This window comes from Carica papaya, chromosome 3 (assembly GCF_054855325.1).
Source record: "Carica papaya isolate Zhongbai chromosome 3, ASM5485532v1, whole genome shotgun sequence".
NCBI lineage: Eukaryota > Viridiplantae > Streptophyta > Magnoliopsida > Brassicales > Caricaceae > Carica > Carica papaya.
Genome location: NC_142311.1, coordinates 30,420,612 through 30,433,872, shown reverse-complemented (window position 1 = coordinate 30,433,872; position 13,261 = coordinate 30,420,612). Strand labels below are relative to the sequence as shown.

Below are 13,261 nucleotides of genomic sequence, written 5' to 3'. Positions count from 1 at the left end.
CCCCATCATACAATTATCAGTCTACACAATGTTTCATTTTCCTTTTTCTCAATAAGCATCATCAATTCACATTTAAACAAGCAAATCGTAATTCATGCCAAACAGACAACATACAGTATCAGTTCTTCAGTCATTCAACCCATAATTAATAAAACAGTAATATATGCACTCGAAACTATAAAATGAACACATCAAACCTCATAATGCATTTAAAGCTGTAAAACAGGCCAAATAACAGTAAATCATCAATCACACTAGACTCGGGCTCCATTAGCAACCTTAAGCAATTTCACACATGCGTTAATTCAAAAAATACCGTTTTATCATTTTGAACTTTAATACCGTGATAGGAAATAGGGTGAGGGGTCCTTACTTGTTTTCGGGATCCAAATACGATTCACAGTGCGCCTACAGGCTGTCCCTAATTTTCCCTGAATTTTTCCCGGGGAACTGAAACACACTAACGGTACCTGCACGTGTTCCAAAAAAAAACCCAAATTAGGCCCAGGGCCTCTTTCGGCCCAAATCGCAACTCCGGCACGGCGGCTCCGCCGTGCTCCGGCGACGGCGCCGCCGCTGGCGGCGGTGAGTCGCCTCGGGTTGGCTGTTTTCAGCCGTTTTCGGCCGAATTCGGCCACACTCGCATCGGTCCCTGTGAGAAAACAACCCTAGGGCCCTCGGGGGGCCAAAAAATCACGGAAAAACAGAGCTTACCGGCGGCGGCGCTCTCGGGTGCGGCGGCTCTCCGGCGAGGTTCGTGTTTTGGTGATTCGGCTCCGGTCAACCTGTAGAGAAAAGAATGGTGATCACGTTGATATAAAAATTGCATCAAACGGAGGCCGGGAAGGGCCTCGTCGGAGGCAAAAATCGAGAGGGGGCGCGGCGGCGCCGCTGGTCTTCGGCCGCGTATTCCGGCCGTTTGGCCGGGATTTTGGCTTCGATTTGGCCATAGGAGGAATCAGCGTGGAAAAACGAGTCGGGGTATGAAATTTACCTCGATCGGCGGTCGGAAATTTCCCCGGTGCGGCGGCAGGTGGCGGCGGTCGGCCTCTGGTTCGTCTTCTCCGGCGAGCGGCAGGCGGCTAGGGTTTGTGGTCTGGTGTGGGGGTTCTATTTATAACCCCTTGCCCTTTGATCTCAGCCGTCCATTTTGTTTTAATCTGGGCCGTCCGTTTTTAATTAAATCTGGGCCGTCCGTGCGATTAAATCTGGGCCGTCCGATCACGCGATTGATCTGGGCCGTCCGATCGCGCCCACGCGGATCGCCAACGTGGCCCGTTCAGGAGCGACGTGGTCTTGTCACGTGGCAGGCCCCGGTTGGCCAGGACTGCTGACCGGGCCTGCTGACGTGGCTGCCGACGTGGCTTTTTTTTTTTTTTTTTCCCCTCAGTCCGGGCACTACATACACTACCATACATCTATATTAAATTTATATAATCATCTAAGATCTAATCAATAAAATTATAAGTAAAAAAAAATGTCTTAAATTTAAAAAATAATAAATAAATCCCCATATATATAATCATACGTTAAAACTCAATTAATTTATCTATTTAAATAAAGTAATCTCTAATTTTAAATTAACAAACTATATTGTAATTTTTTAAACCAACCTATCCGATATTATATATAACATTTTTGTCCAAATCCTAACATTTTTGCTATTTGTAGAAAGATTATGAGAGCTAATTTAATGACTAGAAAATAGATCCAAATTTTGGTTTAAAACTTGTAAAATTGTCACACATTATGTAGTCAAAAAAGTTCCAAGTGGGACAAATTTGTGCGTTTAGTGCGCTATCCACTTGCGTTTTGGTCCAGTCAAGAAGTCAAAACCTCCCCCCACACAACCACCGTGCTTGCCTTTCCAAACTTTTGTCTTATTACTTTAATTAATTAAAGTTTAGAATATATACAAATAAAAATTTAGAATATAATTTAAGTTATAAAAGTAAAAAATATGAATAAAACTTAATTAAATTATGTAAAATAATTTTTGTATATTCAATAATTAAATAAAAACATAATAAATCTAAAATGAAATGCAAAGTAAAAATTAAGTTTTATAGTGAATAAAAATCTTATTTATTAAAAATTAATATTAATTAAATTATACATATACACTAATTATAATATCAACTCTTAATATTAACACACACAATTCCGTAAAAAAGTTTATTGATCATCTTCACGTTCATTATAATCATAAAACAATTTCTTAAAATACATAGCCCCCTTACCACACACGATTTCCCTCTTAGAATTTCATGAAATGTAAAAATTAAATACAAACTTGCAGCAGTTTGAATCTCTGTAAATCACTTGCAGGGCGGAAGAGGAGCACCGCACAAGCACCGATTGTGAAAATACGCAGTGTAATCGAACCTCTGTAAATCGCCGCCGACTGGGATCTCTCCACACAGTCTGTTGTAGCTCACATTCAAGAACTGCAAGCTTACAATCGCTGACTCCGGCAGACTCCCTGTAATCTTGTTATGGTTCAGATCCAACCATGTTAAGTTCTCCGACAACTCCACTTTCGAAAAATCAAACTCCAATAAGTTCCTCGACAGATCAATCCACCTGGTTTTGGAGTTGAACACCATCGACGCATCGCCTTCGAGCCTGTTCCTCGACAAATCAAGGTTGCCGAAGTCCTTTTTACCCAATGATGCCGGTATGCTGCCGGAAAGCTTGTTGTGAGACAGGATTAAGTATGGAAATTCTCCGGCGAAGGAACCGAAGGACATCGGTATTTGACCGGTGAGATTGTTTCTGTCCAGGCGGATGGATGTAAGGTTTGGAAGGGTGGAGAGCGAGCTTGGGATAGACCCAGAGAGTTGATTAAATGAAAGATCCAAGAAGATTAGGTTCTTGAGCTGGCTGAGAAAGTCGGGAACTGGGCCGGAGAGATGATTCCAGCTAAGATCAAGGTACTTGAGGTTGGTGAGTTTGGCAATGGCGGGTTGGACTGGGCCAGTGATGTTGGTTAGTTTGTGGAACATTAGGGTTTCGAGGAAGGGAAGGTCGCCGACTTCGGCCGGGATTTGACCGTTGATCTGGCCGGCGAAGATGGTGAGTTTATATACTCGGTTGGTGGTGCGGCTGCATTTGAGTGAGTACCATATGCAGCAGTCGACTTCTGGGTTCCATGAGGCAAGGTGGTAAGGATTGTGTAGTGCTTTTTTTATCTTGAGGAGAACTTTTTTGTCTTCTGGGTTGCAGCGGTCTGAGAAAGATGGAGAGAGGATGGCGAAGAAGATGATGATCAGGAAGGAAAATTTTTGAAGGGGTTCCATTGTTTGGACACGTCGAAGTTTGTAATAGCGCGTGTATATATATAGATATTGATATATATGTTTGTTTGTATGTTATGTATGAAATCCTCTGGTAGCTAATCAATGGGCTCTGACCCATGCTTACAAGTTGTATGTATTGCGACTTGTGCATGTATATTGTATATTCTATATATCGTTCTGGGTTGTGTGTGTTGTATGGAATCCTCTGATAGCGTATAATAGTGTGTATATATATATTGTATTGTATGTAGTTTATTGCTAATTCAATGATACAATCTTATTGCATCGAGAAATTGAAACCTCGCAGGGGCTTCTTAAACCTACAGCATTTTGGATAATTCTATTCTATTAAAACTATAGCAAGGCGCAATATAGCAAGGCGCAAGAATTTCGCCATCTTCATTCATAATTTTCTTTGTATAGTGAAACTTTGATAATTATTTTGACCTCAAACAATGTAAGATTATTGAACAAGCTGTAAATATCAACCGGATTTCTATAGATCATTTGACATGCTTGCCAAACCAGTCCAGCATATCTTGATAAGCCTCCTCGGCGCGCTTTACTGCTTTTGGACATTTAGGATCGTATTTCATCGTCCAGCCATGCGAAACATTTGTAAATATCTTCACGTAGCCATCGATCTGTAAAGAAATTTTGAGGTTTTATCTTTTAAAACAGATACCAAATCGTTCAGAATACGTATCACATGCAGACAAGGATCTAGAATGATTTTGTTTCCCCAATTGTTCCAAACATGGAATGACCCGTATCCCAACTGTTTTAAGAGTTCAGAGACAATTCAAAGAAAACATTTGTGTTCAGTACATAAATATGTATATATATGTATACCTCGGGTCTAGCAGCCAAGACTTCTCCATACTGTTTAAAGAGGTCAGGATGGTCATCTTCTGCCCCTAATATGGCAATGGGAACCTTAATCCCTGAAAGAACACAACATTCAATTATTGATCTGTAAAGGATGCTTACAACCCCTTTCCCTCCCAATGTCCCACAGGTCATTCAATCAATAAAACCAAATATGCTTGCACATTTCATAAACTTGGTAGCAGAGATGCCCTGCAGCAGAGTCTGAAGCAGCCCCAGTGGCATGATCCTGGAACCTATACTATCTCCACCACCTGTGCATGTAAAATGTAGATATGCTCGAACAAGTTTTTGTGTACTAATACTTAGTCCTCCGTGGTCCAGTCAATGGCAAATTATCCACATTAAGATTTTGCGAATTTACGCCCATGGTTTCATTTTCAAGGAATTAAACCCAAGATTTGACCTACAAGTCAACACTTGCTTAACAGCAAGATGATCCCTTATGGTTATATTCCTAATTTTTTGTATTTGCTTATTTGTGTATCTAACTAAATTAATTACTCAGCCTTCCTATATATAATTATCTAATCTTTAATAAAAATGACAGCTTTAAGCAATCCTAAACATCGTTTTGGTTGCGAAACTCAGTACCTTTTATTTCATCTGTACTAACATAAGAAGGATGAAACAAAGCAGCAGCTTGAATAAGCTCGTGTGTTCCCAATGCAACCGCAGTTTTACCTGCCAATAGTGTAAGGAAGTCAATTTTAAATGGACAAATAACACATCTTGATATGCCAAACTAACATGATAAAGATTAAATTCTTCACAAATATAAAGGCCATAAGGATATCAGTTTCTTATACATATCTAGGTTCGGATAACAAAGGGAACGATTAAACTACTGAAAAAATAAGAACAGATGAAAATAACTCACCACCCCAACAGATGCCCACAGCCCCAATTGCAGATATACCTTTACTTCTAAGGGCTTTGATTAGTGGCTTTGCATCCTTGAATCCATTCTCCTATTAACAGTTATAATGCTTCAGAGAGTAGGTAACAATTATAGGATGCAGGAAGGCAAACATGGCATAATGTTTAGAAAATTTAAAAACATTTGCCATATTTTCGAAGAAAACAGTTTAAAAAAAAACCTGTCAAACCGAAAAATAAAACTTTGATTTGACGTATGATTGCAAGTTTGATCTCCAAGTAAAATCCAAAATCATTTATAAGTTCCAAGAATCCAAAAATGGTAAACTACGCTCTAGTACCATGTTGTTTTGCTATAAAAATTAAACTCTTCTTTTCCAATATTTTCGAGGTTTCTTTTCTTAATTTGATTTATTTATGTTGAACTTCCATGCGTACATTTTTATAAGAACACCATGTATAGATTTCTTCTAAAAATTACTATCTACTAAATCAAAGGTATTGAGTGTCAAAAAAAGCTACAGGTATGGACTGTTACATAATCAAATAATTGGAAGTGAATCTATAAATTCCGTAAAAAGAAAAGAACAAACCGGTTTATGATCTGCTAACCATTCAGCTTGAGGTCGATCAGGTTTCCCACGCACAAATGGTTCTCCATGAAAGAAGTCAGGAACTGCCACATAGTATCCAGCAGCTGCAACCTTGTCCGCAAGTTTCCTTCACAGCAGAAACTGAGATTAGTTCCAAAAGAAAATTGGGCAGCCATACAAGAGGAAACATAATACAATTACATCAAAGAGGGTGGCAATTGCTCCAAAATTTTGAAGTTATTAAAATTGTTCTTGTATAACCTCTCGAATTCTGACACCATTAATCTAATAACCTTTCTGATCCAAATCAAAATTTTTAAACTCAAGTTGTTAGTAATATTTGACTTAAGTTTTTATATGAAACTTAAAAGTCTCATATTTTTTTTATATGAAATTGAGATACTACAATTTTCATTACTCAAAGTTTTAATATTCTCATCAAGATAACATATTATACAATCATAAATCATAGTTTAGAGGTCCACAAGGTCTAGAATTGTATCAGTCGGAGTAACTAAACTAGCGTATATTTTGACACTATTTGTAATGCATTAAACCTAAGTACTAGTACTATTAGTTCAATAATTTTTGGATCCAAATCATTAGCCTTCAAAAGTTTAAACTAAAATTTTTAGTGACGTGCAATTTAAGTCTTTTTATGATGTTCAACAATCACATATGTTTCTAATGTGGAGCCTATTTGACACTATTTATAATGCATTAGACCTAAATACTAGTACTACTAGCTCAATAATTTTTGTATCCAAATCATTGGCTCTCAAAAGTTTAAACTAAAATTTTTAGTGACGTGCAATTTAAGTCTTTTTATGATGTTCAACAATCACATATCTTTCTAATGTTGAGCCGAATTTATCACAATTGAGCAATATAGGATGACTAGATTCTGAATCAAGTTATCATAGCTCGAGCTCCCTTTCGATATCATACCTCAAGTTTCGAGCTTCAAACCCTACAGGAAAGACGAGTTATTATATAAAGTTAGATAGTAATATATGATAAAGATTGTCAACTTGTAAAGAAAAACATGCGAAAACTAATGCTATGTTTGAAGCAAATCAAGAATTTCTGTAAAATTCATTTGAAAACTTTAAAATTCTATTCAATGTGATAAAAATTTTGAACTCATGAAAAATTGTGAAAAGGAATTTGGATGATAGATTCTCAATTCAAATAAAAGTTCTCATCCTTACCACTAAAACCAACTCTAATTCCAGAAAATTCTTGATGAAGGAATGACAAAAAGAAAAGGAGAAAATAGAGGTCCAAAACCAACAGAAACATTAAGGATTATCATCCAAATTACCCATCTGTATCAGAAAGACAATAAGATTTATGGGCATACATTATACAGTCTCTGGAGATCAACAAAGCAAATGCAAAATCCATATATGGACAAACAAGCACATCCCAAGAGTACAAGCATTCGTCTGTAAGAATTCTATACACACATATATAAATAAACAATTATATACATTTAAGAGTGTTGGAAGAAGGGTACCATAAACATCAGAAACAAGAACAACGGCACGGTGAGAATCACAAGAGCCAACAAGATAGGTATCAAGACCACCGAGCTTATGCACATGGCCTTCTCCACCGTGCGGGTCCATTACCGGTGAGTCTAAGTAGCATTTAGGACCTGAAATTGTTGATAAAGCAAGCACTGAAATCTCTAAAACCCACGTACACACACAGCTGATTATAAGCTCGTCCTTTATAAGTGCTTATTATACCCATAAGCCATGAGTTGTTAGGAGGACATAATATTTAAAGATATATCTTACTGGGAACCACGCCGTCGAAATGCATAGCCATCACCACCAGAACCAGAAGTGCAGCTATGGCGTTGTTCTTCCCCATTGACGACGTCGCTTTAGTTGACTGATCTTAAAAATCTGCAACTTCTTCAAATCAATCTTCTTCGTCTTCCCAGTCTTTTGTTTTACCAGGTGCTAATTATAGGAGAGATGAGAGGAAGAAAGTTTAAACTTTTAATACTAGAAATTATTTTTTAATGCTAAAAATTAGCATGGACAAAAGCGACGAGTTGCAGACTGAGAGAGAAATATAATTAAAGAAATGAGAGAAACACGGGAGAGAAATGTAAGGGACGTGAGAGAAATTAGTGGGGGGATTTTAAAAATATATGAATGATTAATTACTTAGTCAACTGAAAGATCAGAGAGATAATCTTTTACTTAAAAAATAATATCTTGGGTGGGTGAGACTTAAAGTCTCTATTTTTCTTTCAATTCGGTTCAGCTTCTCTAAGAACCGGGCAATGTGTTCATCGGTTTGGGACGAAGACCAATTACAGTATGTAAATCCAGACCGAAGAGTAAATTAAAATGGAGTCTAGCCGATCAATTTTTCTGATGCGTTTGCGTAGGAGGATCAAAGGAAATATTATTTGATTTAATCCAATTCAAATCTTGTTAGCATTCTCTGTAACTTGTATGTTTTCCTGTTGTATATGCAAGACTTTTATAGCATCCAAATCCAACCAACTTAGAAGAGATTAAATTCAGATTGACCTTTTGTATATTCTGTATAAAAAGATTTTAAGAATTTTATAAAAATTCCTTTTTAAATTTGTATTTTGTTCCAAACATAAAATAATATAAATTTTAGTACATGTAACAACATCAATCTTATATAGAATTTTACATTAAATTAGAAGAATGCATTATAAACTTTATTTATTTCTATATAATTTAAAAATATATGGTTTCAATTTCACTTAAAAGTTTTCAAAAACTTATGTTTGTATTAGTTTAAAGAAAATTTTCATTATTTTATAAGTAAATCAATAATAAATTTATAAATAAATATTAAAAATTTTAAAATTAAAATTAATTTCAGAAATAAAAGTTTCATGTTGCACCAAACCACCATTTAGATCAATCTTATGGACTAAAAATTTTCTAATCTAGTTTTAAACTATTCCATTTCAAGATATCTTCTCGTATAGAGAGTTAATTCTCGTCTATTTTATCGTACTTGATTGTAATATATTTTATCGAGATAATTAAATTTTAGAATTACTTTCATACCAGCAAATGCATTTTTTTTTTTACATTTCAATGTTTCCATCATGCTATGTCTGCCTCGCTCTTTCGCATGATGTTCATGACACCAATTTGTGCCAAAACGCGGATCAATGTGTTGCCAAAAACCAAAGGATATTTCATGATATGACATTAATTCGCACCAATTGCCAAATAAATTATGTCATGTTGTGCGAGCAACGATTTCTTCAAATGTTTCCTCAAACAATAAATCTCAGATTTTATTCAGTTTTCACAGTAAAAAACAATAAAATTACACAGCGCTCTTCGACCATTTTATTATGACATAGCAACAGAGTTCTATTATAGATAACGCACAAGATTTCCATCATCATAACATGTTTATCATTTAACATACTTGGCAAACCACTCCAGCATGTTTTCATGAGCCTCCTCTGCAGATTTAACTGCTTCTGCATCTTCTGGGTTGTACCTCAAAGTCCAGCCATGTTCAACTTTCGGGAATATTTTTGCATACCCATCTACCTGTAGTAAACATATAAAATAAACAAATGAATTATATTTCGAAGCTGCTTATACAATTCATTGAAGATTTTGTTTGGTTTAATGTCCATTCTTTATAATAAGAACAGGTCTGGAATTCATACATCAGTTCTAGCAGCCAAGATCTCTCCAAACTGTTCCACGAGTTCAGGAGGAGAGATGTTATCGATTTCTGCCCCCAGTACAGCAAGTGGAGCCTTAATTTCTGAAAGAACCAGTAGGAAGTCAGCTTGAGAACAAAATTCTGAAGCAGGCTTCAGTAACATGTTAACTGGGACCTAGATCATCCCTATCAGCAAAAGTTTATAAACTTTTCTACAGAATTTAAACAATTATGTATTTGTTTTAACACTTAAGAGCTTATAAGTCTTTTCAAGGATTGAAACTTATAACACCTAAGGCTTTCGTTCAAGGATTGAAGCTTTTACCCTTTACATCATCCACAGTGACCAAAGAAGGATGTAAAAAGACAGCAGCTTCAATAAGCCCACACTTTCCCAGTTCAACCACAACTTTAGCTGCCAATAAAAGAGGAATCGACATTAGATGGCCAATCATGCAATTGTTCATCTGTCAAACTGATAAAATCTCACATCAAACTGCCGGCTAATGAAAACTGGATAAAATTAGTTTCCTAAGCATGCTAAGTTGGGATAACAAGGAGGATAATAAAATTACTAAAATTACTGAAAAGTGACACTAACTTACCACCCCAACAGAAGCCTGCAGCCCCAAGTGCAGATATACCTTTACTTCTAAGAGCTTCAATTACTGGCTTCGCATCCTCAAATCCCTTATCCTATAAGCAGATATAATGCTTAAAGAACAATAATCACAGACAAAGCTAAAATCAAAATGAAGTATGACAGAAATTTTCAACCAAATAGAATCCTAACAAACTCAATAAGCTATTGTTTACAGACTCATAATTACAGAGCAGAACAAACCACTCCATGGTCTTTCAACCACACAAGGAGAGGCCGATCAACGTTCTCAGGTACATATGGATCTTTGTAAAAGAAGTCGGGAACAACCACATAGAACCCAGCACCTGCAACCTTGTCCGCAAGTTTTCTTTACAGGAAAAACTAAGATTAGTTCCAATAAAAGTAAACAGCATAAGACGGCAAACAGTAAAAATAAATGAAACTGGGATGACACTGTGCTAGAGAATATTTCTTAGACAAAATAACAACATTGATTTATTATTAGAAATCAAGTATCTGTGGATTATGCAAGATATGCTTATCTAGTTTTAAAGGCCAAGTCATTTTGACTTGATCCTTATTTACACTAAGATTAACTAAAATCTATTGTCAGCAATTGATTCATTAAGGAACACATGTATTACAAGACAACAAATGTAGGATACATTTAAATATCCATATTTATATTCGAATTATAAATATAAAAATGTAGATTTGCAAATTAGCTTCTCTTTTCTTGTGAAATTCATTCACTCTTAAACAGTGTAAATTAAGTAAAAGGTTTGGACTTGTGCCCCAAAAGTTCAATAGTAGACATTGTACTGAGTCATTTTGACTTGATCCTTATTTACACTAAGATTAACTAAAATCTATTGTCAGCAATTGATTCATTAAGGAACACATGTATTACAAGACAACAAATGTAGGATACATTTAAATATCCATATTTATATTCGAATTATAAATATAAAAATGTAGATTTGCAAATTAGCTTCTCTTTTCTTGTGAAATTCATTCACTCTTAAACAGTGTAAATTAAGTAAAAGGTTTGGACTTGTGCCCCAAAAGTTCAATAGTAGACATTGTACTGAGTCATGGTATTTGGTTTGATACCAAGATACCTAGTGTATGGAGAACAGACTGGATTTTTCTTAACAGCTTAAGTTTTTAGCATAAACTACAACCAATTATTTAATTTGGTACCAAAGCCAAAGGTCTAGTGTTGGGACAGTCAGTGCTCAGATTCCGTCGATTTATTAATTTTTCACAAGATATTAGCTAGACGCCTCGATCCACAAACATCTTCTTATCAGTTTAAACTTTTAGGAAAATATATTTAACTCTATCATTTAAGAGGCACCATAGATTTGTTTATCAAGATATTGCAGAGAGCTCCACATGTTACATAAACAACAATTATGGTAAGAGATGTTTTTTTTTAAAAAAGGAATAAGTTAAAGAATTCACAATATGTTCTCTATTTCAAATATGGGAACTGGGTAAGACGTATAATTGAGTTGCAAGTACATGCTTCATGCTCAGGCCTATGAACTGACTTTACCACTAAGAATGCTGAATATCAGGAGACGTAAGACAAAGAACATGGCAAGTAACAACTTAATTTGAAGCCACCTATTTTTGTACCACAGCAGACAAGATTCTCATAAATTGATTTCCCCACACCCAGAAAAGCAAAATATTTTTTTGTAACTTTCCAGCTAACAGTAATATATAGCCAATTCCAAAGCTGAAAAGAAATTATCCAAATGGATTGGCTGACTTATTGGAATAAGTACAAAACTTATCATGATGAAAAGTCAAAGTATCAAAGATGAAAAGAGGGAAGAATAAATTCAGCCAAAGTCATTCAAGCTACGTAGAATAAGTACGGAAGTTCATCATACCTCAAGTTCGGAGCCTCGAATCCTACAGAAAACACCAGAGATATATAGTTAGATAATGATGAATAATAGCTTTTTTTTTCTTAAAAAATAAGAAAGAACAGAGAATCAAATCGATGGCAAACAAACAAGCAAAACCCAGAAATGCTGAATCACCCGCCTATCTAAAGAAAGCTTTAAACCCAGGAAGATTTAGTAAGATCAACAAAGCTATTCCATGACAAAAACTCAAGAGAACCATTAAGACAAAAAGAAACCCAGACAGGGAAATCTCAAAGAAGCAAATATCCATAACCAAAAATGCTGTTTGGGTGTGCGGAAAACGTTAATGAAGAAAAAAACGCACCAAAAACATCAGAAACGAGAAGGATGGCGCGGTTGGATGCAGGAGAGCCGACGATGTAGGTATCAAGACCGGCAAGCTTTTCTACATGGCCGGCTCCACTGTTAGGGTCCAAGGTTGGCGGGTTTGTACAGCACTGAGGACCTGACATTGTTGTTCAAATTTCAGAGCTTGATTGAAAAGAAAATGAAAGAGGAAGACAAGACTGGATATCCTTGTCTGCGACTCCGGTGTGCATATATATATATATACAAGGGAAGAGGGCTCTGTAAGTCTAGAAACTTGTTCGGCTCAATCCACCATTGATGGCTCAACTTTCACCGATTTGGTTAAATTGATCATCTGAATTTTTATTTTAAACAATTAAATTTCTAAATTATTATATTTTGTTTAATTAAGTACTTAAATTTTAAATTAAATATATTTGATAATACTTTTAACAAACGGTATTAAATATAGTGGGTATAATAATGTCATGATAATATATTAAATAAATTTCAAATACATACTTTTATTTAAATAATAATTAAAATATTTTATATTTTGAGAAAAACATACAAAATTAAGATTATAAAGAGAATAATCAATGGGCCTACTTGGCTTATTTCATAAGACCCATCTTGCAATATATCATGAGCTATAATATTAAATATTAAATATTAATAATTAAGTATTAGATTAGCATTTAATTCAAAAAGTTTTAATAATTTTTAAAAATAAATTTTAGACAACTAATTAAACGAATATTAAAATCTCCAATTTGACCAAACCTTTTGTGATAGAAGATAACATGATGGTGATGATAAGGATAGTGGTAGTGATAATTATTTGGTGGTATGGGTGTGGGGAATATTTGAAAAAGAAAAAATAAAACAGTAAATTATAAAAGATATTTAAAATTTTTGGATTAATTAAAATAATGTCTATTATTTTTTAAAAAAAAAACTATTTTTAGATGTTAAAATTATTATTAAAGCATAAATTATTTTTTAAAAAATAAATTTTATGTAATTTAATTTAAATTAAATTATTTGAAAACGCGTTCTGATTATTTTATT

General features: G+C 34.9%; 3 protein-coding genes across 3 annotated transcripts; all 3 read right to left on the bottom strand.

The window, feature by feature from the left end:
• Positions 1-2,161: 2,161 nt before the first annotated feature.
• On the bottom strand, positions 2,162-3,356 carry LOC110819881 (polygalacturonase inhibitor). Its single transcript, XM_022049202.2, has one exon. It carries the CDS (start codon positions 3,297-3,299, stop codon positions 2,319-2,321), a length of 981 nt encoding a protein of 326 aa, XP_021904894.1. The 5' UTR covers positions 3,300-3,356; the 3' UTR covers positions 2,162-2,318.
• Positions 3,357-3,671: 315 nt separating this feature from the next.
• On the bottom strand, positions 3,672-7,679 carry LOC110819882 (endo-1,3;1,4-beta-D-glucanase-like). Its single transcript, XM_022049203.2, has 8 exons — positions 7,465-7,679; positions 7,179-7,319; positions 6,608-6,629; positions 5,660-5,786; positions 5,068-5,158; positions 4,782-4,871; positions 4,152-4,243; positions 3,672-3,943 (listed from the first exon to the last, which is right to left on the bottom strand). The coding sequence occupies exons 1-8, from the start codon at positions 7,538-7,540 to the stop codon at positions 3,803-3,805; spliced, it is 780 nt and encodes a 259-aa protein (XP_021904895.1). The 5' UTR covers positions 7,541-7,679; the 3' UTR covers positions 3,672-3,802.
• A 1,264-nt stretch (positions 7,680-8,943) lies between these two features.
• LOC110819883 (endo-1,3;1,4-beta-D-glucanase-like) lies at positions 8,944-12,507 on the bottom strand. The gene is made up of 7 exons (XM_022049204.2): positions 12,207-12,507; positions 11,864-11,885; positions 10,200-10,326; positions 9,961-10,051; positions 9,681-9,770; positions 9,357-9,457; positions 8,944-9,234 (listed from the first exon to the last, which is right to left on the bottom strand). The coding sequence occupies exons 1-7, from the start codon at positions 12,352-12,354 to the stop codon at positions 9,094-9,096; spliced, it is 720 nt and encodes a 239-aa protein (XP_021904896.1). The 5' UTR covers positions 12,355-12,507; the 3' UTR covers positions 8,944-9,093.
• Between the last annotated feature and the right edge of the window lie 754 nt (positions 12,508-13,261).

Coding starts and splice junctions, on each gene's coding strand:
- LOC110819881 (XM_022049202.2), bottom strand. CDS start 3,299: ATGGAACCCCTTCAAAAATTTTCCTTCCTGATCATCATCTTCTTCGCC.
- LOC110819882 (XM_022049203.2), bottom strand. CDS start 7,540: ATGGGGAAGAACAACGCCATAGCTGCACTTCTGGTTCTGGTGGTGATG. Junction 7,320..7,464: donor TTTCGACGGCGTGGTTCCCA/GTAAGATATATC, acceptor CAACAATTTCAG/GTCCTAAATGCTACTTAGAC. Junction 4,872..5,067: donor TGTGGGCATCTGTTGGGGTG/GTGAGTTATTTT, acceptor CACTATTGGCAG/GTAAAACTGCGGTTGCATTG.
- LOC110819883 (XM_022049204.2), bottom strand. CDS start 12,354: ATGTCAGGTCCTCAGTGCTGTACAAACCCGCCAACCTTGGACCCTAAC. Junction 10,052..10,199: donor GGTTGAAAGACCATGGAGTG/GTTTGTTCTGCT, acceptor ATCTGCTTATAG/GATAAGGGATTTGAGGATGC. Junction 9,458..9,680: donor CACTGTGGATGATGTAAAGG/GTAAAAGCTTCA, acceptor TGGTTCTTTCAG/AAATTAAGGCTCCACTTGCT.